This window comes from Gracilinanus agilis, chromosome 1, assembly GCF_016433145.1.
Source record: "Gracilinanus agilis isolate LMUSP501 chromosome 1, AgileGrace, whole genome shotgun sequence".
NCBI lineage: Eukaryota > Metazoa > Chordata > Mammalia > Didelphimorphia > Didelphidae > Gracilinanus > Gracilinanus agilis.
In genome coordinates, this window is record NC_058130.1 from 477,581,091 (window position 1) to 477,603,282 (window position 22,192).

The 22,192-nt window shown below is 36.7% G+C and overlaps 1 protein-coding gene across 1 annotated transcript; it reads right to left on the reverse strand.

Moving 5' to 3' along the window:
- Window positions 1–1,453: 1,453 nt before the first annotated feature.
- On the reverse strand, window positions 1,454–21,946 carry CA3 (carbonic anhydrase 3). The gene is made up of 7 exons (XM_044657922.1): window positions 21,841–21,946; window positions 20,914–21,111; window positions 15,027–15,145; window positions 10,586–10,678; window positions 8,185–8,247; window positions 5,423–5,578; window positions 1,454–2,465 (listed from the first exon to the last, which is right to left on the reverse strand). The coding sequence occupies exons 1-7, from the start codon at window positions 21,872–21,874 to the stop codon at window positions 2,346–2,348; spliced, it is 783 nt and encodes a 260-aa protein (XP_044513857.1). The 5' UTR covers window positions 21,875–21,946; the 3' UTR covers window positions 1,454–2,345.
- Window positions 21,947–22,192: the final 246 nt, after the last annotated feature.

Genomic DNA, 22,192 nt, shown 5'->3' on the forward strand with positions numbered 1-22,192 from the left:
ATAGATGAAGTAAGAAATAAGGAAGATCTGACTTAGAATGTTCTTACTATTCAGTCATTTTCTATTTGGGGTTTTCTTGGCAAAGATCCTAGAGTGGTTTGCCATGTCCTTCTCTAGCTCATTTTACAGATAAGGAAACTGAAGCAAACAAGGTGAATGTTTTGCCCAGAGTCACACGGTTACTAAGTGTCTGGGGCCAGATTTGAACTCAGGAAGATGAGTCTTCGTAACTTCAGGCTTGGTCTCTAGTTGTCCCCTGAAGTAGTGGCCCTCTAAATTGAGAAAAGTAGATGGACAAATTGTCTGCATTGGAAGGGAAGAGTTGAATTGAGAATGATTCCTTCTAGTTTACGACCATGGGTGACTAGAAGGAGAATTATGACCTCCAAAGAAATAGGGAAGTGATGAGGGAATAGGAGTAGAAAACCTCTGAGGCCCCCTCTAATTCTAAATCTATGATCTAATGGCATAGTGTCAAAATGCTACACTAGCCCTGGAGTTTTATGGGTTACCCTTCCGGTCTGTAACCTACTCAAGAAGTGTTATTTATGTAAAGTGGAATTCTAGGGGGGCTACAGTGAAACCCCAATCTTCAACCAATCCTCTTTCTTGGGGTTCCACTGTAGCCCCCATGTAATTCCACTTTACATTTGTCTGCCTTCTTTAATAAGCTTTAAAACTACCCTGAACATTGTAATAATCAGCTTGTCTTCACCAAGCTTGCTTTTATAATGGTATTTACTAGACTTGTGTTTAAATATTATAAAGACTTTCAGCATTTGTCACTTTAATGGAGAAAATGAACTTTTACATTTAGAATATAAGCTCCTCGAGGACAAATTGTTTCATTTTTATCTTTGTACTGCCACCGCAAAGCCTAGCACAGTGCCAGCACCCAGTGAATCCTCAATAAATGTGTGTTGATTGATTGGTTGGTTTCAGTTTAGACTGTAAACTCCTTGAAGTCAGCATATCTGTGTTGTGGTTCTTCACCTTCATATCTCCAGCACCCAGCACAGTGTCTACACTATCGGCACTTGACAGGTATTTGTTAAATCAGAGTGACTTGAATTAAGGTGTATATTTAGAGAATTTTGTACCTTTGAACTATGTTCCCCAGAATTTCTTTACTATTTCCCAAAATTCTTTTTAATCTCTCTACACCTTGTGTGGTCACGTTTTATATAAAGTTGGCTATAACTCCACCTCTTGCCCTCCTTTTTTTCCCCTGCCACCATGGCCAGGTTAGCACCCTTTCTACTCTAATTTTTTTACTCTAGTTATTATTAATAAACTATTAAATAAATAATTAATTAATCTTATTAGATATAATATTTGGCTATTATATATTAATAAAGAGATTTAAATGGATTTTCCAATCTAGTTTTTACCTTATTCATGTTTCCATTTTTGACTGTTCATTAAACAAAAAAAAAACAAGCAACTGAAGCCATCATTTTCAATACGAGTCTTTATTTGGGTTGGCACTCTATGACATTGCTATTATTCCAGGCACAATCATACAATCCTGCATGGTGTGGCCATGAGATCAGTGAGTCCAACAGAATCCAGAAGGCTATCATAGTCAGCTGTGTATAGGCATGCAAAGATACAGGTAGGAGGAGTACAGCTCCATAGCCCTCATGCTGGGCAAGAAAGTCTACATAGAAAATCATTTACCATTATGAAGAAGAAACACCATTGCAATTAATCCTGGGATTAAACCAGACATTTCCATTTCTTTAGAAAGTTAACTTTGATTATCAAGCTAAATCAATTATAGTAGTTGCTATTTCTTTTCTCCTTCAGATTTGTGTTTCTCTTTTATTTCATTTAAAACTTCAAAACATTGTTGCAATTCATGACCAATTTAATTTAACTCTGGCATATTATGATCATTTGCCTTCCACAGGCTGCTATTCTTACATGATGGATTACACATTACTTCTATGAAGATGGAAACTCATAGTACGGACACAGTAAAACCAAAAATAAAGTTAAGGGCTGGTAATTTATGAAAATATTTGACCAGCCATCAATTACAACTTGTCTTTTCCCTTCCTTTCTCTTCTTCTTCAAAACATGTCTAGATGTGTTAATTTTCATTATTGTTAAAGACAATTGTTATAAAGAATCAAACATGACCTTTTCTTTCATTTGTTTTGTTTTGTTTTCATTTTAAGATTAGAAACTGAAGATTTTAGCATATCAATTTGTGACATTGCTCAGTTTTACAGTTGGAAAAAAGGAGTTTTGAGTGTAGAGCATGAAAAGAAGGTGCAATTTAGCTATGCATTGATTGGGGGATTGACTCCCTTGCTTTTGCAGCCATTTCGAAGATGGCTCTATTTGAAGGAGGCTCTCACAACTCTGCCTTTCTGAGGCTGAGGAGGGCGCCAGTTATCCACCATGGGCACAGGAGGCTCATTCTCAGCACTGAAGAAAAGGCTTCGGAGTTTGGCCATCTGCAAAAGTCCACACATTCAATATCAATATGGCCTCTATCCTACTTTTGCTTCATATCATGAAATAGGGAATTAGGAAAATATCTGGACATTTCAAGCCACACACACACACACACACACACACACACATACATACTCAAACAGATGCACTCTGTGTTTTTCACTATCTGAATAGGTAATTTGGTTCTAAATAACTAACCTTTCTTGGAAGATAGAGAAAGAATTTTTTCCTGGAATGTTCAGTCTCTAGAGCCAACCCTCTACTGTAATACAAGATAAACATGCTCTCCTACCAAAGCACATTTACCCCTGACTTATTTTGATATTTGTAGCTATTTAAATTTGGAATCAGAATTCTAGGGGAGACACAAAATATATGTAGGTAGAGATGGCATTATTGGCAATTAATGAAAATATAATGATAGAAATAATCATATAAATATATAATGAAGTGATAATAATTTGCAACTGCATACCACTTTCTTGCTTACTATTGATAATAATAGCTATCATTTATATAGCACTTTATGGTTTGCAGAGTACTTTACAAATATTGCTTTAGTTTATCCTCAGAACAACTCTTAAGAGGTAGATGCTTTTATTATCCCATTTTACAGATTAAGGAAACTGAGACAGACAAAAATTAAGTGATTTCCCAGAATTGCAGGGCTAATGTAGAAGGCTAGATTGCAACTCATAGTTCTTATAACTATGTCCAATGTTCTATCAACTCTGCCACCTAGCAGCCTCTAGTTTGAAAGTACTTTCTATATACAGTCTTGAAGGTTTCTCACAACAACATGAACAGGCATGTAATATAATGGTCATTTGCTTATTTTCTTCTCATTTGGTCTTTTCGGCAAAGATACTAGAGTAGTTTGCTATTTCCTTCTCCAGCTCGTTTTACAGATGGGGAAACTGAGGCAAACAGGATTACATGACTTGCCCAGGGTCACATAAGTAGTGTCTGAGGTCAAATTTGAACTCAGGAAGATGAATCTTCCTGCCTCCTGACCCAGGGCTCTATCTACTCTGCTAGCTCCCTTTCTATTTTCTAGAATATGAAAATTGGATGTCAGGGAAATTAAGTGACTTGCCTAAGGTTACATACACAACTAGTAAGTGATAAAGATAGGATTTGAATCCATCCTCTGACTCCAGACCTAGTACTCTTTCTTCTTTACTGCTACGCTGGAAAATGGCTTCCATTTCACATTCTTTGGGATATTAAAATGAACAAGAAGAAATTAAATCTTATTACATTCTATTTTTTATGATTTTTCAAACTTATTTTTTCTAAGAGTCAAGGAATTAATAAAATCTAAAACTTTAGACTTTACATTGGTTTAAATTTAAATTGGATTAAACATGGTAAAGGAGCTTGAATATTGGACTCAGTCAAAAAACTTCCATTTGAATCATGGTCTTACCATTGAATTGTTTGGCCTTAAGCAAGTCAATCAGTAGGCATTTATTAAGTGCCTACTAGGTGCTAAGCACTATGCAAGTCACTTAATTTCTCTTCTCAGATTCCTTTCTATGAAATGGAGAATAAAAATATTTACACTATTGACTTTGTAGTATTTGTAAGGAAAAGATTAGATAATATTTAAAATAATATAGAACACCAAATTCTATAGACATTTCAGTAATTTTAAAGTTAAAATCATGGCAGACAATGTGTTGTGATAGAGGGAAGACTAGACTGGTTATATATACAAAATTGGTTATGTGCCTCTGGGCAAGTCATTTAATTTAATCTTGTAGTTGCTCTCAGACAACTCTCAGAATCTAATTTTTTTAATTTAAATTTATTTGTTTGTTTGTTGCATTAAAATACCCAGATATTTCTCTCCCTCCCTTGCCTCTCCCCATTAGAAAAGGTATCATTTGACAAAAAGATACATGTATATATAAAACTATGTCTTGCTTATTTTTATTTATGAGTCCTCTGTCAGACTCAAAATCATAAGACAGCTGCTCATCTGGATTGGTAGGGTGAGTTAGTTCCAATCCCTATTCCCATCCTCTTTTTCATCGCATTTGTTAAAAAATAATAATAACCATGTTGTAGCATCTTTTAATTGAGAGAGCCCTCAGAGGCTATCTCATCAAATTCTAGTCAAATTATGAATCCCATCTTCTATATCCCTAACAAGTGTAGATGGGCTATGCAGCCTCCACTGACACCCTTCAGATTGGAGAACTCAAAACTTGCCAAAACAGTCCATTCCACTTATGGACAGTCCTAATTGATAAAACTTTTTCTTGTATGAAAGAAATGTACATTTCTATAACCATGCTATTCATCCTAGTTTTGCCTATTGGAGCAAAGCAAAAAGAGTCCAAATCTCCTTAGATAGTCGAGCCCTTGATATTCTTAATGATTGCTATCATGTCACCCCAAATGTGCTTTTTTGGGGGGTGAAATTCACCCAGTTCCTTTTAATATTCCCTATGTAATAAGGCTTCAAATACCCTCGTGCCTTGTGCCTTCTGGTTGTCTTCCTCTTTAAAGTATATATATATATCTTCTTTGCTAGCATTCTTCCTAAAATATGGTGTCCAGAAGTGATAAAAATACTCCAGATGCAGTCTGGAGGGAAGAATGCAGGTACGCTCTCTCTTCCTTTATTCTCGACATTAGGATTCTATCAGTGTAAACACCTTTAAACATCATTTACAAAGTCTATTCTCCTTGAAACTACTGAATGTTAACAGCAGTGTCTGTCTAATATTTTCTATTGATATCCCCAGAGCTTAGAAAATGGTACGCACTTAATAAATACTTTTTTCATTCATTCGTTCTTTCTTTCATTCATTCAAAGGTGATTAACTGAGCCAAAATGCTGACTTGTTAGTTCTCTAGCTTTTGTGAAACAACTAATGGCCAAGAAACTGTAAGCAAGAAATGAAACCACTGCACTTAAAATCCTTTTTAGATAAATGGAGTTTACCTGGTCCGAGCTCACAGTTATCGGTTCCTTCAGAAGAAGCCAAACAATGCATTCCTCACAAGGGGGAGTGGTGAAGGAGCCATGGTAAGTCCAATAATCCCGACAAGCCGGGAAAAGGCAAGATGGGTCAAAGTGTGTGAAAGGAGCATCCTTGCCCTTAAGGAAATTCAATGAGACCCATAAGTCGTATGCAAAATGTACATCCTCATATCAAAATATACACACATAGTTGTCTTTTTAGAATATTGTTTTTTAAACCATGAGCAAATTTTCTTCAAAATGCCAAGGAAATTAGATTTTAAGAAATACACTATCTTTTAAATTTGTGTCTTTTCTCCTTCCTACACCATAAGCTTCATCTGGTCAAAGTTTATGTTTTATTTAAATCTTTGAGTTTCCCCTAGTACTTAGCACAGTGGTCTTCATGGTTGATGCTTATTGAATGAATTACCGAATTATCAATAAAATGGTATTTTGTACCTAAAAGAAGAATTTTATTCTTTTAAAATGATATAGTCAGGGCAGGTGATTTTATGAAAGTTCTTGTATTTCTTTTTTTTTTTTTAAATTTTAAACCCTTAACTTCTGTGTATTGACTTATAGGTGGAAGAGTGGTAAGGGTAGGCAATGGGGGTCAAGTGACTTGCCCAGGGTCACACAGCTGGGAAGTGTCTGAGGCCGAATTTGAACCTAGGACCTCCCGTCTCTAGGCATGGCTCTCAATCCACTGAGCTACCCAGCTGCCCCAGTTCTTGTATTTCTTAAAGTTGGTTGGGGAAGATTTGGGGGAAATTATGGGAGGGGGTTTTGTTGTTTGGCTCTAGAAGACATATGAATTTAAGAAGCACAGAAAGTTAGAGTTGATATTCTAGTACAGGATCAATAAAGATACAGAGATAGGGAGCAGGAATGGGGAGCCTGGTAGGATAGGATCATAGAGTATCACCAAACTGTAGAGTACCTTAATGCCAGACAGAGGAATTTGGAATTTTTTAACAGGAAACAGTGAACTACTGATATATTTTGAGAAGTAGCTTGTTTATACCTACATATGTATGCATACATGCTTACACATATATGTCTATGAAATTCTGACATCAGTATGAATGCTAGCTTAATAAGAGAAGAAAGAGTGGAGGCACCAAGAACTATAAGAAGTAAGAGTCCAGAAAAAGAGAATTAAGTCCTTCAATGGCAGTGGAGTAAAGATGAGGCAGGAAAACCATGAAATGTTTTAGAGCTAAAATCTATTGAACTTAGCAATTGATTGCATATACAGTGAGGGAGTTAAAGCAATCAAGGGTAACCTAAGATTTTGAATTTAAGAGAGAAAGTAAATATTGGCTCTACTGTCAAAAATAATGAAATCAGAAAGATCAGATTTAGGACAAAAGATGAGCTTGATTTTACACATGTTGAGTTTGATGTGCCAGGAGAACATCTAAATGTTGGCAATCTCGTAAGCAGCTGGAGATATGGGTCTAGAGCTCGAAATTAAGTTCAAGTCTAGGGACAAAAGATCTGGGAGTCATTTGCAAAAAAAGGTGGTTAAAGTCCATTGATTATTGACTAAAGAGATAATGGAGAGTTTGAAGAGAATCTTGGCAGAGAATAATTTTAGAGGAGCAACCATGTTAAGCTATCTGAAAGATACTAATCCAGCAAAGAAAACAGAAAGAGAACAATTAAATAGGATGAAAAGATTGTTTCTCTGAAGCCAAGAATAAAAAGAAGTAACTGTGTTGCAATTTCAGAAATAAAAGGTGACAAGATGCATCAAAGGCCACTGGATTTGACAACTATTTTTTTTAATGTAGTGATTACCTTTGAGAAAATGGTTTGAGTAGAACAGTGAGGATAGAGGTAGAAGACAATTGCAGAGGGTTAAAGGTAGGAATAAATAGTAAGGAAGTAGAAGCCTCCAATAGAAGCAAATTTTTCAAGTAGTATGGCAGTGAGAGGAAAGAAAGGAATATGAGAGTAGCTGGATGGGGTAGAAAGGTCAAATGAAGGATTATTATTATTACCTGAGCATGAATTTCATTATAGTTCCTTGGTAACATTTTTTAAGCTGACACGGAAAGGGTCTTTGGGGAGCATGACTATATAAGAAGATAATTATGATTCTGTGGCTACAAAAATATTTTTTAAAGTTAGATTTGGGCCCCAAACACCACTTTCCATAGTAAATCATAGTGACTTATTTCCGGCCAAAATGTTTATTTATTTTCCTCTAGATATAGCTAAAGATAGCTAGGATTTTGGTAGCCCAAATGCTAGAAAGTAGAAAATTAATGCATTAACTATTTTGGCACTGTTTTACATACATATTCATTCAGAGTAAATTTTAGTGTCAAATGTGCATTATTGCTTTTAGTCATCATATTTAATCTCCAAGATAAAAATTAAACTATTATTTATGAAAATGCTCCAAAATGGATTCAAAAATTACTTCTTAAAATTAAAGATGGCTACTGACTAAGTTTTTAGAAATTAACTTCTTCAGAAAAATAATGGATTCATTTTGTTTTTCATTCCCAGCATGTATAGTATATATATATATATAACATGTATAGAGCATGGCATAGTGCCAAGCACACAGTAGGTACTTAACAAAGGCTTGTTGTGATTGACTGAAAATATATATTCTTGACATTTCTCTCAAACTTAGAAATAGATTGGAAGGGACATTGGAAACTTATTAAAGAAAACTGATAATCTTCTACATGATATTCAAAGGATTGGACATCTTTTTTTCTTACCTTAGTCTTAATTTTGTCCAATGCATCAAGCAATATCTGAAATTCCCCCTTCTCACGTCCAATCTGTAATGCAGAAAACCAAAAAACAAATCGATTATTATGGAATTTGACTATCTGAAAAAAAAAAACCCAGAATCTGACAGAAGTTCTTGTTCAGAATTTAAAATGTAACTGCCCCCTTCTACCATGATTTTAGATTATATGGTTTTCTAGATCTAAATTTGGACTCCAAGTCTATAAAATGCAGCACCCTCAAAATTACATGCCTTTTTGCTCTATACTTTGCATTTCTGCCCAAGTCTATTCCATGGTGGAAGATTTTAACAGACTCAAATGTGGAAAGACTACAGCAGTGAAGTGGTCTTCTATGACCAGATTTTATCTATGCTATCCCCTGTACATTTATCTCTCTCTCAGCTATCTCTAGAGCAGGGGTCGGCAACCTTTTTGGCCGTGAGAGCCATAAACGCCACATTTTTTTAAATGTAATTTCTTGAGAGCCGTACAGTGCTCACAGTGCCGCTCCTGTAACAGCACCTGAAAAAAAACTGACTTTATGGCTCCTGAAAAAGAGCCATATCTGGCCCTCAAAAGAGCCAGATATGGCTCGAGAGCCATATGTTGCCAACCCCAGCTCTAGAGGATGATGTGGGCACAAATGGTGGCTATCGAGGAACTGTTCTTTTATCTGACAACTTCCTAGAGGCATTCAGTCAAAGCACGCAAAATTACTCTGAACAGTAACATGACTTCCACTAGGGCATTAATAGTAAGTGGTTGATATTTATGTAGTGTTTTGAGACTTACCAAGTACTTTAACTATATTGTTTCATTTGATCTTCACCTTAATTCTGTGGGATAGATATTATAGGTATGCATATCTCCATTTTGTAGTTGAGATAATCGAGACTCAGCCAAGTTAAATGATTTGTTACTAGGCTAGTGAGTAGTATTTATGTTTGTTTATTACTTACTAGCACTATTAATGAAATCAGAATTTGAACCCAGATCTCTTCTGACTTAAAGTCTACATTTGTTCTTCTGTACCATACTGAATCATCATTTGCACCAAATTCTATCAAAAGATTTTGAAATTTGCTGCAAAGTATTCTTATAATAAGAGAGTGTGTGATGTAGCAGATAGAGAACTGGACTTGGATCTGTGGTGTGCTAGAACCAGCTTAAACTAGCTTGAAAGAACTGATGATTGGATTTTCAGTCTGGCAAATCAGCAAATATTATCAATCAGGGTTTCATTTATTGTTGTGTTCATTGTTTATTCTTAGGAAAGTAATGAGGAGAAAATTTTAATAATGAAGATTAAGCTCAAAAGTTTTTCTAGAGTACAACACCCACCCCCCCAATTGATAAAGAGAATTCTCATACTAGGAGTTTCCTACACTAAAGAAATCACTTATTGTTCACATATTCATATATTCCTGAAAACTACACTTCTTAAAATGCATAACCAACTTGATACACTTCCTGTTTCAGAGCTAATGCTTCCTGGGCTACAGTCCCTTCCTAACAGACATGTGCTTCATCCTCCCATTAGCAGATTTCTCAAAATCTTAACAAAATAGTTCCTTAATAATGTAATAGTTTTGCCCTTCTTTAGCTAGCATTTAGAAATCACCTCCTGAATTCACAGCACATAACAAATTTAGTCATTCAATGAGAAAAAAAAAAGAAGCAAGATTTTCACCTCTGGTTTAAAGTCTGGATCGTATTTCTACTACATTCATGTGAGAATGACACTTAAGTACTCTTTAAACCGGGGTTGGCTCAACAACACAAGCATTCCATGTGGTTATCTTGGCATGGCCTAATGTGCATGGTGGCTACTCTGAGCTGAGTGGATCGCAAGCCTGAGATTAGAGATCAAAGTGTTGATCTTTCAGTTTTCAGGGAAACTAATGGAGTAGCAAGAAGGCACAGTGAGTAAATATCTCTACTGTCCCTAATCACCAACAATTCTACACAACACACACTGCAACCTTACAATTTAGAAGTGCATAAGGGCTCACTGTATTGTGCCTTATCACAGGCAAAACTTGGGAGGCAGGGAAAAAAAAAACCCTTCTTGGCCCGACCATTATTGATTTATCTTAATCCATAACTTAATTTGTTTCACATTTTTACAAACCATCTTCTTTTTCTGTTCTTCTTTGTTGATGGAAATCTTCATGGTTTTGATGTTTAAAAAACCAAGAATTTTTTTAATGTAAGGACTAAGTTATGTGGGATAAATACTGAAATAAATAAGCATGAAGAAAGACTTTTGAGAGTTCCTTTCTCCCCCACTTTAGAGAAGAAAAGACTATGGCAGCTCTTCAAAGGACAAATTATCATGATAAGATGCTAAACTTTTAAAGACAAATATAGTTACTATTTATCATACCTTCAGAAAAATGCCCACAACAGCAATTCCATCAGGCTGTTTCAAAGCTTCTCCAAAAGTGCCATATTTGGGGTTCCAGTGAACCATGTGAAGCTGAAAACATACAATAAAAATATGCAGTAAATAAGCAAGTGTATGAATGTATAGCAACCAAGTACACAGCCCCCAAACACATTACATCAGCCATGAATATTTGGTCCTCAAGCTAAGGAATACTTTCTTATCCTTGTGACCATAGAGTAATTTCTTAATCTTTTTGGACCTCAAGCATCTCCTCTATAAAACAAGGAGATTGCCTCTAAGATGCCTTCCAGTTCTAAATCAATGGTCTTTGAATACCGCGAAGTATTTCTCCCTTCTCCCTCATCTCAGAAGGAAAAGTACTTGGAGAGGAGAAGCATGATTTTCATGTTGAGAATTAAAATTATTTAAAACTGTAGCAACTAGATTTGCAATGAACATTTTTTGTATTTACTTTTATAATTACATAATAGCAAGTTAAAATGACATTTCCTGGGGAATCATACTACAAAGACAGTTCATGTGATGAGTTTGGTTGGTTGGAAATTATTTCTTTTCCCTCATTAACTTGGAGTTGTACACAGAATATTTTTTTAAAAGAATATTGAATACTATAAAATCGAAAGTGATTGAGATAGAGGAGGAGGAAAAAGAAGGAGAAAACTGACTTTTGCTTTTCAGACATGCCAATTTTCAGCCTAAAGAGTATCTGATAATTATAGTTTTAAGAAAAAGAAGACTTAGTGGCAAAACTATTAAATTCATAGTCATTTTAAATCTGAATACTCGATTCAAACTGGCCCAAAAGCTTCCAATTGAATTCTATATAGAATAAGAAGGGTATATGCTATTCTATAGTTATAAAATTTGCCATTTCTTAATGTAAAATATCTTACTGTTTGGTAAAAATATTTTGTCTTAGATCAATTATGAGCATAATCACACAGAAAAAAAATCTATGTGCAGGTAAAGATAAAATTGCACATTATCCCCAAATCTGAAGTCACTGAACTGGCTTATCCTCACCTTTAATTGTGAACAGAGTTATGATATACTCAGGTGACATACGTGTGTTTATTGGAGAAAACATTGAAAAGAAAGAAAAAAAGCTTTTTTTTCATTCAGTAAATTCAGTAAATTTCTCACATAGCCTATGCCAAAGCTTGATCTAATCTTAATTTTCCCTGTAACAGAAGAGAATAAACTACAAATCTTTTAACTTAGGGTTAGATTCTCCTAGGTCAGTGATGGCAAACTTATGGCATGGATGCCAAAGATAGCATGTAGAGCCATCTCTCTGTGGGCACTCAGTCACCCTCCCTCCTATCCACCTACCCCTCACCTCAAGTTCATTATTAGATAGGCAGAAGGACTTGGGCAGAGCTGCTCCCCTCCCCTTCTCCACCATGCCTGAAGACATTTTTTTCACATTCCCCTCCCCTCTGCCCAGTAGCCCAATGGGAGTACTTTTTCCCTCCTCTGTAGGGTAAAGGGAGGAGGGGCCAGCACTCTATCTCTAAAAGGTTCACCAGCACCATCTTAGGCTTTGTCCCAGTTTAGGGATTTTATCTTGTTTTACTAGGAATTATGATCTTTTTAGTATTTTTCTGCTTAATCATCCCTACAGAGTTTGCTACTGAATTTTCTTATTCATTAGCAATATTCATGACTTCTTACTATTTTACTTCTTTACAACTTACTACTTTACTACTTACTTACTACACCTTCTCTACCTCCTAGTTCAAAGAAACTGTCTTTCTCAATTCTGAAGGACTTATGACAAAGAATGTTATCTACCTCCAGAGAAGAACTTTTGGAGATAGAATGCAGATCAAAGCATATGATTTTTCAATTTAGTTTATTTGGGTATTTTTTCTGGGGTTGTGGTTGTATATGTTTATTCTTTTACAAAAATGAACAATATGGAAATATGTTTTGCATGATAAAACATGTGTAACCCAGATCAAATTGTTTACCATGTCCAGGAAGGAGGAGGGAAGGAAAGGAGAGAGACAATTTGGAACACATAACTCCAGAAAACCTATGGGGAAATTTGTAATTAAATGTAATTTGTAAAATAAAATATCTTTACAAAAAATAAGGGGGGGGGAGGAAGATACTGTCTTTCTGATTCATAGAATTACTGAAAGAGAAAAATCACAGGAATTTTGTGTCTGAATATCAGCAGCATGGAAACCCATGTAATTCTCAAATTTCAAACCATATAAGGGTTTTTTCTATCTGCCCTTATCAATAAAATAGTTGGTAATGCTGCAAAATAAGTCATATTAAATAGTTTCCATAGCAACACTCTCTCTCCATGATCTGTGTCCCTCCCTCTGGCTTTAAATAATGATTATTTTTCCAGTTATAAACACAAGCAAAAACACAAAATACATTTTATAAAGACAATTAAATATAATATTAATTTAGAAACAGAAAAACAAAGTAGTTTCACCGTGGTCACCCCCTTTTTTTTAGGGTTCTCTCTTTTGTCATATCTCTATCTTTTCCTTCAAAGTATCTGATGCCAACCTGGATTCTGGCAACTTCACTCTGCTTTGCCATCTCTAAATAATAACCTAATTTTATTCTACATCTTCATCTGTTCTTAATTGAAATTTACCTGATGAGCTACTTTGCCTGGTATTCAAGGTTATCCATAATCTGGAACCTCCCAACTTTTCCAATCCTCCAGCCATACTGGACTACCATGTGCCATTTGAAAATATCCTCTACTCTCTATCCTCCAAACACCTGCCCATTCTTTTTAATATGACAGAAATGTCATAACTCTCCCCCTTCATGTGTTTTATTCTGTCCTATCTTTTGGAGCCCAAATCAAATGCTACCTCCTCCATTTAGCCTGGATTGACTTCCTCCATCATTAAAATAGCTCATTTTTAGGGAGCAATTGGCCATTTGAAATTTAATGACCTCCAGATAACTCATTAAACTATTTATTTTATACTTTAATGAGGTTTTTATAATACCATGGATATTATGATTCTCTGTCTTAATATCTTAGATTGCAGCTTAGGTTGCATAAAAGCAATAAGTTTTGTCTTTGCATCTCCCCCAGGGCCTAGCATGGTGCTTGGTAAACAACAGGTGTTCAATAAATATTTATAGAATGAATGAATAAAAGCTATTTTTAGTTACATATTATATCAGAGGGCTATCTTTTAAGCTAATCTATACTAATGTTTTCATAGTTAAGAAGCTTAATGTCCTCTTCACTCAGGAATACCCACAACTGAAGAAGAGCTCTTAATTTAAAAAAAAAAAAAGAATTTCTAAAATTAAAAAAAAAAAGCTTTAGTAATGGTCACTAAAGTTGGGAATTAAGGAAGTTTTGTTATTTAGTCATATCTGAGTCTTCATGACACCATTTGGGGTCATAGGATACTGGAGTGGTTTGCTATTCCCTTTTCCAACTCATTTTCTAGATAAAGAAATTTAGACATACAGGGTTAAGTGACTTGCTCAGAGTCATACAGCTAGTCTGAAGCTAAATCTGACTCAGATCCTCCCAACTCCAAAGCCAACACTCTGTCCACTACATCACCTAGTTGTCCCAAAGAGGGTAGCATGATACAATGGAAAGAGCACTAAATCAGAGGACCTGGATTCAAATCCCACCTCTGATACTACCTAAATAATTTTTTTTTATCTCAGTTTCCTCATCTATAATATGAGGAGGCTTTAAGATTCCTTTCAGCTTTAGATCTATGATGTTAGTACAATTCAGTGACAAAAGCACAGAACTGAGTCAAGAGATACAGATTCTGGGCCTAATTTTGCCACCAATCAACTATGTAAAAGGAAAAAAAAACATTTATTAAGAGGCATATTCTAGGCCCTATCCTAAATCTCTGCCCTCAAGAAGTTTCCATTCTAATTCTAATAGGGCATTTGAGGGATCTGGGAGCTAGGTGACAAGCTAGAAGGCCACACCTGGAGTCAGGAGGACCTAAGTTTAAATTTGACTTTACACTTACTAGCTGTGTGACCATGGGCAAGTTGCTTAATCCTGTTAGCCTCAGTTTCCTCATCTGCAAAATGAGCTGGAGAAGGAAATGGCAAACCACTCCTGTATCTTTGCAAGAAAACCCCCAATGGGGTCACAAAGAATCAGAAGTGACTGAAAAATGACTGAACAACAACAATTTCGGGGCAAGGAATTGAAGCTTCCCTTTCCTCATATATGAAGGGACTTGATCTCAAAGCTCTTTCTCAGCCTTAAAATTCTGTTCTACTTGAGCACAGGACACCTCGAAATCCATGAAATCCCACATGCTTGATCTATGTGCAAGCTATCCTTGGCTTGCACTCATCTTTCTGCAAAGAAGAGAATGAAAATGAATCTCTTTAATATTTCTGTGCACATGTCTGTGAAGGGCTCAAAGGTGGTTCCTACCTCAGCGGCATATTTCACTCCATCCACGGTATGCTCGGAGCCATGATCATCTGATGAGCCCCAGTGAAGGTGAAACTGGCGCAGTCGATAGGGTGCAGTGAGTGGGCCCCCTCTCAGCACTGTAAAGATAACCTGGGTTAATACTGAATTCAGGTCAGCTTCACAAGCTTCCTCCCAGACAAGAATTTCTGCATTTTCAGGAGAGTAGACTCAGAAACAGAGCCTACTAGGCTCCAGAGTCTGCCACTATAAAAGTAGATCCCAGATGCAAGAGCCTAGCCAAAGTGCATGGTGTGATTCCTGCTGAAAGACTAGTCTTGTTTTCTTTCCTAAATTTCAGCAGTGCATAGTATCCTGGAAGTATTGTTTTTCTTCCTTCCTCCTTCCTCTCCTCTAGGAGGACTTAGATTTGTGTAAGGAAAAGTCAGTTCCTCTCCTGATGGCCCAGTGCTTGGGGCAGAGATCCATTTTTCTAATCTTATCTTCTAAGGTCCGCTTGCCAAGGATTTGATTGATGGGCATCTTCCACAGTGCCACAAAATGCTAAGGACCCTTTTGATACCTCACCCGGCCTCTGAAAATATTTTCCTCTCCGACTCCTAAAACATCACAGCTTGTTTATGAGTGAGTTATATAAGAGAGTTGGAAATAATACCATCTACAGAAGCCTTTTGGAGCTACCCAAGAGAAGAACATGAATCAATAAGCTTCCCTTAAGAACCTCTGTGCCAGGCACTCTCCTGGGTACTGAGAAAAAAGACAGAAATGAAATAGTCTCTGCTCTCCCAATATTGCACATGTATAGATATGTGCAAAATAAATCCATGTAGGAGATGCATATCTAAAGCGATGAATCTAATTCTGGAAGCCATGCCTAGAAACTCTACCTCTAGTCACATCTATGTACAGGGCCACATACCCACTCCCACATATACACGAAAAATCTGCCTTGTCTTTGGTGAATCAGGATAAATTTAACTCCTGATTTCATTTCAAAGTACTGGCTCTTTCTTCTCGATAAAACTTTCTAAAAGTCATTTTGATTGGAAAAAGGGCTCCATTACAAATACAAAAAAAAAAAATGTTAATCCCTTTTGTGCCAAGAAATTTCAAAACTATTTAATGTTTATCTTCATGGTTGTGAAATAAATGCTATAGAAGTTGCTTTGGATTACTAGATTAAAAGGAAAAAACTGCCACTTTAACCACTAGCATACTAAGCCACTGTCTTTTGGATAAAACATGAATTAAAGAGCCTGACATTCCAGGTCCTTCACAATTTGACTTCCATCTACTTATTCCACATCACTCCCTTCACATAGTCTACCTTTTCAACTCAAACAGAGTGGTTTCATTCCCTGCTTTTTTGTCTTGCTCTCTCCCACCTCTGGGCTTTTGACTGGGGTCCATCCCTGTATCTGGAATGGACACCCATCACATCTTCCCTTGTTGAAATTCCCTTCCTTCAAAGTCCAGGACAAGTGTTAGCTTGAAGCTTTCCTTCACTGGCTTCTTCCTCCCTCTATAATCCCTCTCTCCTTAGAGCTTTCACACCACCCTGACATTTCCTCTGTACGTATCGGGCTAACTTACATACAGTTTTTTCATGTACAAATTTTACTCCTTCCAATGAACTGTACTCTCCATAAGAACAGAGAAGCATTAGATTTCATCTTTGCATCCTCAGGGCCCAGAGTAATAGCTGGAAGTTCATAAATGCTTTTTGAATCCAAGTGAGCCAATAATCTGCATACTAAGGCCTGTTGGAGATTTCCATGTTTCCAGCTCTGGTACACAGTGACTGGATAAGGTTAGAGAAGGGGCCTATGTTTCATAAATAGAGGAAACTCACTCTACTAATGCAGGTCTGCATCTTCTCTGCAATTTTGAGTCTTAGAGAAGAGCCTAGTGCCCCCAAAAGATTCTGTAACTCACTTGGAGTTACACAGGTAGGATGTGTCAGGAGCAGGGCTTGAACCAAGGTCCTCCCAGCTTTCCATCCAATGTGCCACACTGCCTCTGAAGGAGTGAGGAATTGGATCACTGAAAAATGGATTTTATCCATTCAAGGAGCCCCATGCTGAACCACAAAGAGAAAAAGTCAGGTTATAGCAGTTGTCTTAACGAATCAGTAAGAATATTAGTTGGTCAAAATAATTCAGCACTCAAATATTATGAGTTCAGGAAAGGTGATTCAATCATGGTAACAGATGTTGGTTTGTCACGGGAATACTGTCTCAGTAAATGCTACACAGCCGGGATAGTCTTGTACAGTTAACAGTAATGGCTTTCTGATGGGAATCAAATGAGTGTGCATTCCTTTTAAGGATCAGTGTTATTGGAATAAAGCTATAGATAATTGTTTGCATTTCATAAAGCAGTTGCCTGAGGCCTGGCAACCTCATCGATGTGAACTTAGGGACTGTGATGAGCAAATATTAAGGAGGTTTAAAGTATCATTTGTTGGAATGTGGAAAGTCAGAGTAATTCTAGCTCCATCATTAACATTTTTCCAGAGCAATTAGGACAGCAGACGACAAGGATAGACTCTATCAAAATGTAACCTTTGCTGTTTCTTGGCATCGATCATTAATACATAGGAGGGAGAGAGCTTTTGCAACATACCTGCTACACAAGAATATCCTCTCCTTTAATATCCTTATGATCTACAAAGTCGGATTTTGAAAAATGTTCATCACAAATCTCTCCAGAATAAATATTTCTTTGAAATAACTAGCAGAGTAATGTTGGTGATGAAAAAAATAAGACATAATAAGTAAAATGTTAAAGCAAGGTTTTAATGTGTATAGCTGATATCCTATGATGAGTGCAGGACAAAAATCAAGTTCTTTTTGAAAAAAAAGCAAGAAGAAAACAAATGAGCACAATTTGCATCTTTGTATACATGGATGGAGCAAACAAAAGGCACCATTTGCTCAAACCATTTTGTCTCTGCTTTAAATTCACTAATTACTAATTGCACAATCCAAATAATAGGTTTGCTTTTTTTTAAGGCATATTTTTAAATCTGTTTTACCCCAAACTAGTGACTGACTTTTCCAATTTGGAAGAGAAAAAGAATAGCAAGAAGAAAGAGTAAGAAAGAGTGGAAGATAGGCAAAACATCTGATTCAACCCCAGGAAAATAGAGTTGAGAATCCAAGAAATATCTAGTTGGTGTTTGGAATACACTCCTCAGTGTATATTTCCTTTCCCTTTCTGTGATGTGGCCAAAAAGGTCCTAGAAATAGAAGAGTCTGAGTTTATATTCACTCTGCCACTTACATCTTGAGTGTCATTGGGCAAGCCATGTCACATGTTTAGACTTTGGGTCCTCACCTATAAAATGAACCTATGAGGTTCTCTGCAATGCTCAACTATTTTCAGAATCAACCTGTAAATGAAATTGCTCTATTGTTCCAGACTAGCTTAATTCTCTTCTTCTTTTATTCTCTGTAAAGAAGTAACCAAAATTAACTCTGAGTGTTGGTTATATGACCAATTTTCATTACATATATAAAAAAAACCAGTTAGAAGCTCCTAACAAAGACTAACACATGTCCATTAAAATTGTTTTCATTTTAAGAGAGGAGAAGCTTTCTTTTACAAATGTTTTCAGCCATATTTGGACAGGCTATTTTCCAGAGATTACTTAACTAAACATCTTGTCAGGCCAAATGTATTTTGTTGTTGTTCTGGTCAGGGTTAGCTGGCTTCAGGCAGAATTGGGAAGTGGGGAAAACTGTCTTGGTAGCTTTCATCCCCCTCCTTCTGTATCCTTTTTCCTTTTCTGGCGTGAGATCCCTCTAACTTCTTACCCTCCACCTCATACATTTTCATGTACCCTGTGCTTGCCTACATTCTCTGACTTCTTTATCAAATTAGTTCTTGGGAAAGTATTTTATATCAGTTATTTGGACTTGTGTCTAATGTGCTACCTTTCTCAGGGATATTTGTTTTTCCAGTCTTTTTTCTAATTATGGAATAAAAGGCTTTGTCTGTAATTAAAAGAATTTTTGGCATCAGGGAACTGGTGAGGAATATTTTTTGAAGGACGGAGAGTGTTGGTATATAAAGAAACCCCCTCCAAAAAAATACAACCACTCCATCAAGCCAGTTGCAGTTTTAGCTTTTGGGTAGGGTCAATCCTGGGACAATGCCATCCTCAACCACATCCACTGCCTTTTTATTTGTGAAAATGGATTCCTGAGGAAATGAACTCACAATAAGCATTACCCACTCTAATTTTTTAAAATATTAATTTAACATTCATGAAAGCCAAGGCCTAGAACAAGGAATATAGTCAAAATAAAAGAGAGGAAAAATAGGTCTTTAAAAGGGATGCTTATTTCCAGTTATCCTTCCTCTTAGACTGGCATGCAAAAACTTTTATCCAAGTCTAATTTGTTTTCTGCCTAAGCAAATAAAAGCAATTCAAGGTTCAAGAAATGTCTAAAAATTTTAATCAACATGGACAACTGATCTAGATAGTTCACACTCCAAAACTTTCTCAATAGTTTGAGCTTGGGACTGAATTATCTGAATAACCACCCAAGCTTGTCTAAAGAGTTACAAGGGATCTTAAACATCCTCCATTCTTACTCCCCTTTTTATATAACAATAAACTGAGGCCTGGAGACATCAAGTGACTTACCTAGGATCACACAGGTAGTAAATTGCATATATATGCAGCAAAATATTAAGTAAGATATCTTGATTATATGGAAATATTGGAACACCACATAGAAATACTTTCAAATGGATAGATTTTTATTAAAACAAGTGGAGTTTGAGAACAAAAAATTAGTTAATATGTGATAATCTTAGAAAGAAATTCTAGCACACTCTTTATATACAACCTGGGACTCAAAAATTGTACCTCTTTTGCTCTCTACAACCACTGAAAGTCTTTGTTTATGTTAACTAGTTATCATAGTGATAAGTAAGTGATTATTCTAGCTAGGCAGTCATTACTGCTGTTTGGAATGCTTTTAGAAATTGTTTTGTATCAGGTAACAGATGTGGTGGTGATATAATGGTTTTCCCTAACTTTGCTGACAGCAAAACTAAATCTTTCTGCCAACCTTCTAACAATTCAATGATTTGCCTAAAACTGTAGGGAAATATGGGGAACTTTTGACAGAGCATCTCTAAGTTTCACACAAAGATGCTACTGAAATAGGAATTTTGATGAGAAACTCAATTAACTTCATCGGATAATTACCTCAATTTGACACATATTTATTGAGCACCTATTAAGTGCAAAAGATGGACTACATACTGAAATAAGTCTAATAGTCCCTATTAGATTCCAAAAAAATTAGATGGAAATCATGAAGTTTTTAGTACAGTGCCTGGAACATAGTAGTTGCTTTATAAATGCTGCCTTTCTGACTAAAGAAGGAAGCAAGCCTGGAATCACATAATTAGCTGATTCTTTTTTGGGGGGGAGGGGCCTGACATCCTCTCAGGAACCAAGAGGAAGAAATCTCCTCTTTGGTCTCCATCTTTGTTGGATTCTGCTTTGCACATGCTATGAACCCAGATTATTTCCTACACCATTTAGAAGTGGCAAAGAATAGCTGTGGCAGGAAGGAACATTATGAAAGCAGTCCAGCAGAACTGGGAGAAGATCCAGGTGAACCTAGTGACATGTCTGCCTTGCTCCAGCCAAACCCCCTTTTAGATATAGGGTCACATCTCAACAGCACTATGTCTGAGCTTGGAAGAAGAGGCAGTTTTACTTCATTGCATAAATGTTTCCTTACATCTAAAGGGGACTTACCTCTTTTCACCATAATAACAATCCTTTAGCCTAGGCTTACATTGAAAAGTGTATTTATTTGTTTAGAATGGATGCAAAAGCTTTTCGGGAACACAGACTTACTTGATCTATCATAGGTGTCATCAAAAACAACTCTGCAGGTTTTTCCATTGTTCAAAATGGTCTTTGCCGAACCTGGGTCATAAGAAGCAGACCACGGCTGCAGAGAGGGATCATGCTTGATGTCTTTGGTATGCAGCTCAATAGGAGACTGGTTGTCTCCCTTGGCAATTGGGTAAATTTCATGCCAATGTTCAGGACCTGTGGAAAAAAGAGGTCAAAAAAGTTATTCACTGGCATCTAGCTGATGCCACTTTTGATGCACTATTCGGATGTCCTCTCTGATGCCATGAGACAGCTACATGTTTTAAAAGTAGTTTTCCACTAGAGTTTGCAGAGGAGTCTCATGCCATCTACTCTGCCTCAAGGATAATGTGGAAGGCAAATGTTAACTTTAACTTCTATATAACTTTGTTTATTGCAAAGTAACTTGAAGGGGATAGGGAACCACTGCTTTCTATCTTTTGGTAAAAAACTAAGGGGAAGAAATCTTCTTTCTGTCTATAAAATAGAAGCAAAATGGAATCTTATATTTAGATAATGCTCTTAAAGTTTTCAAGAAGGATTCCCATATATTGTCTCATTTAAACTTCACAACAACCTGGATGACATAAGTATCTATGTTTTATAGATCTGAGGCTCCTAGACATTGACTTTCCCAAGGACCATAGCATCAGTAAGAGTAAGAACCCTAATTAGAACCCAGATCTACTGACTCCCAGAGAAGTGCTCTACTACCTAAATGCCTGCTGACCAGGAATAATAAAGACTAGCAAAAAAATAAAAATTAAAAGGGCTCAGCCAAATAGAAAAGAGGGAGGTACCCCCAAATTCTGTTGAAAGCTGACTTCTTTTGCAAGGGATGGTCTTGAAAGATAGAAAGGGGTCTTTCTGGTCCCATTAGACTAGACAGCTTATGCCTTCACTCACCATTGTGGCTGGCGTAGCCCCACTCCTTGGCCATGGTTTTCTTTCTCAGGACTTGCTGCTCCTACTCTCTTCTGCAGGACGTCCTTCTGTGACCGTCTGAGCCAGGGACTTTTATAAGTGCCCGCCAATACCATGTCCCTATTAGACTAGGGGAGGGGGGTGGGGCAGGGGGCTGGATGACAAGGACTGGACTCCTGTTTAGGAGAAAAAGAGGAGGGGTGGGAGGGCAAAACTCCTGACACTTTGACTGATGGGAACATTGGGGGGAAAGGCACTGCCCTAAGTTCTAACCTATGCCCCCAACCCCCACCTCCACCCTCTTGCTCCCTCTGCCTTGGCCCCGCAGCTGACT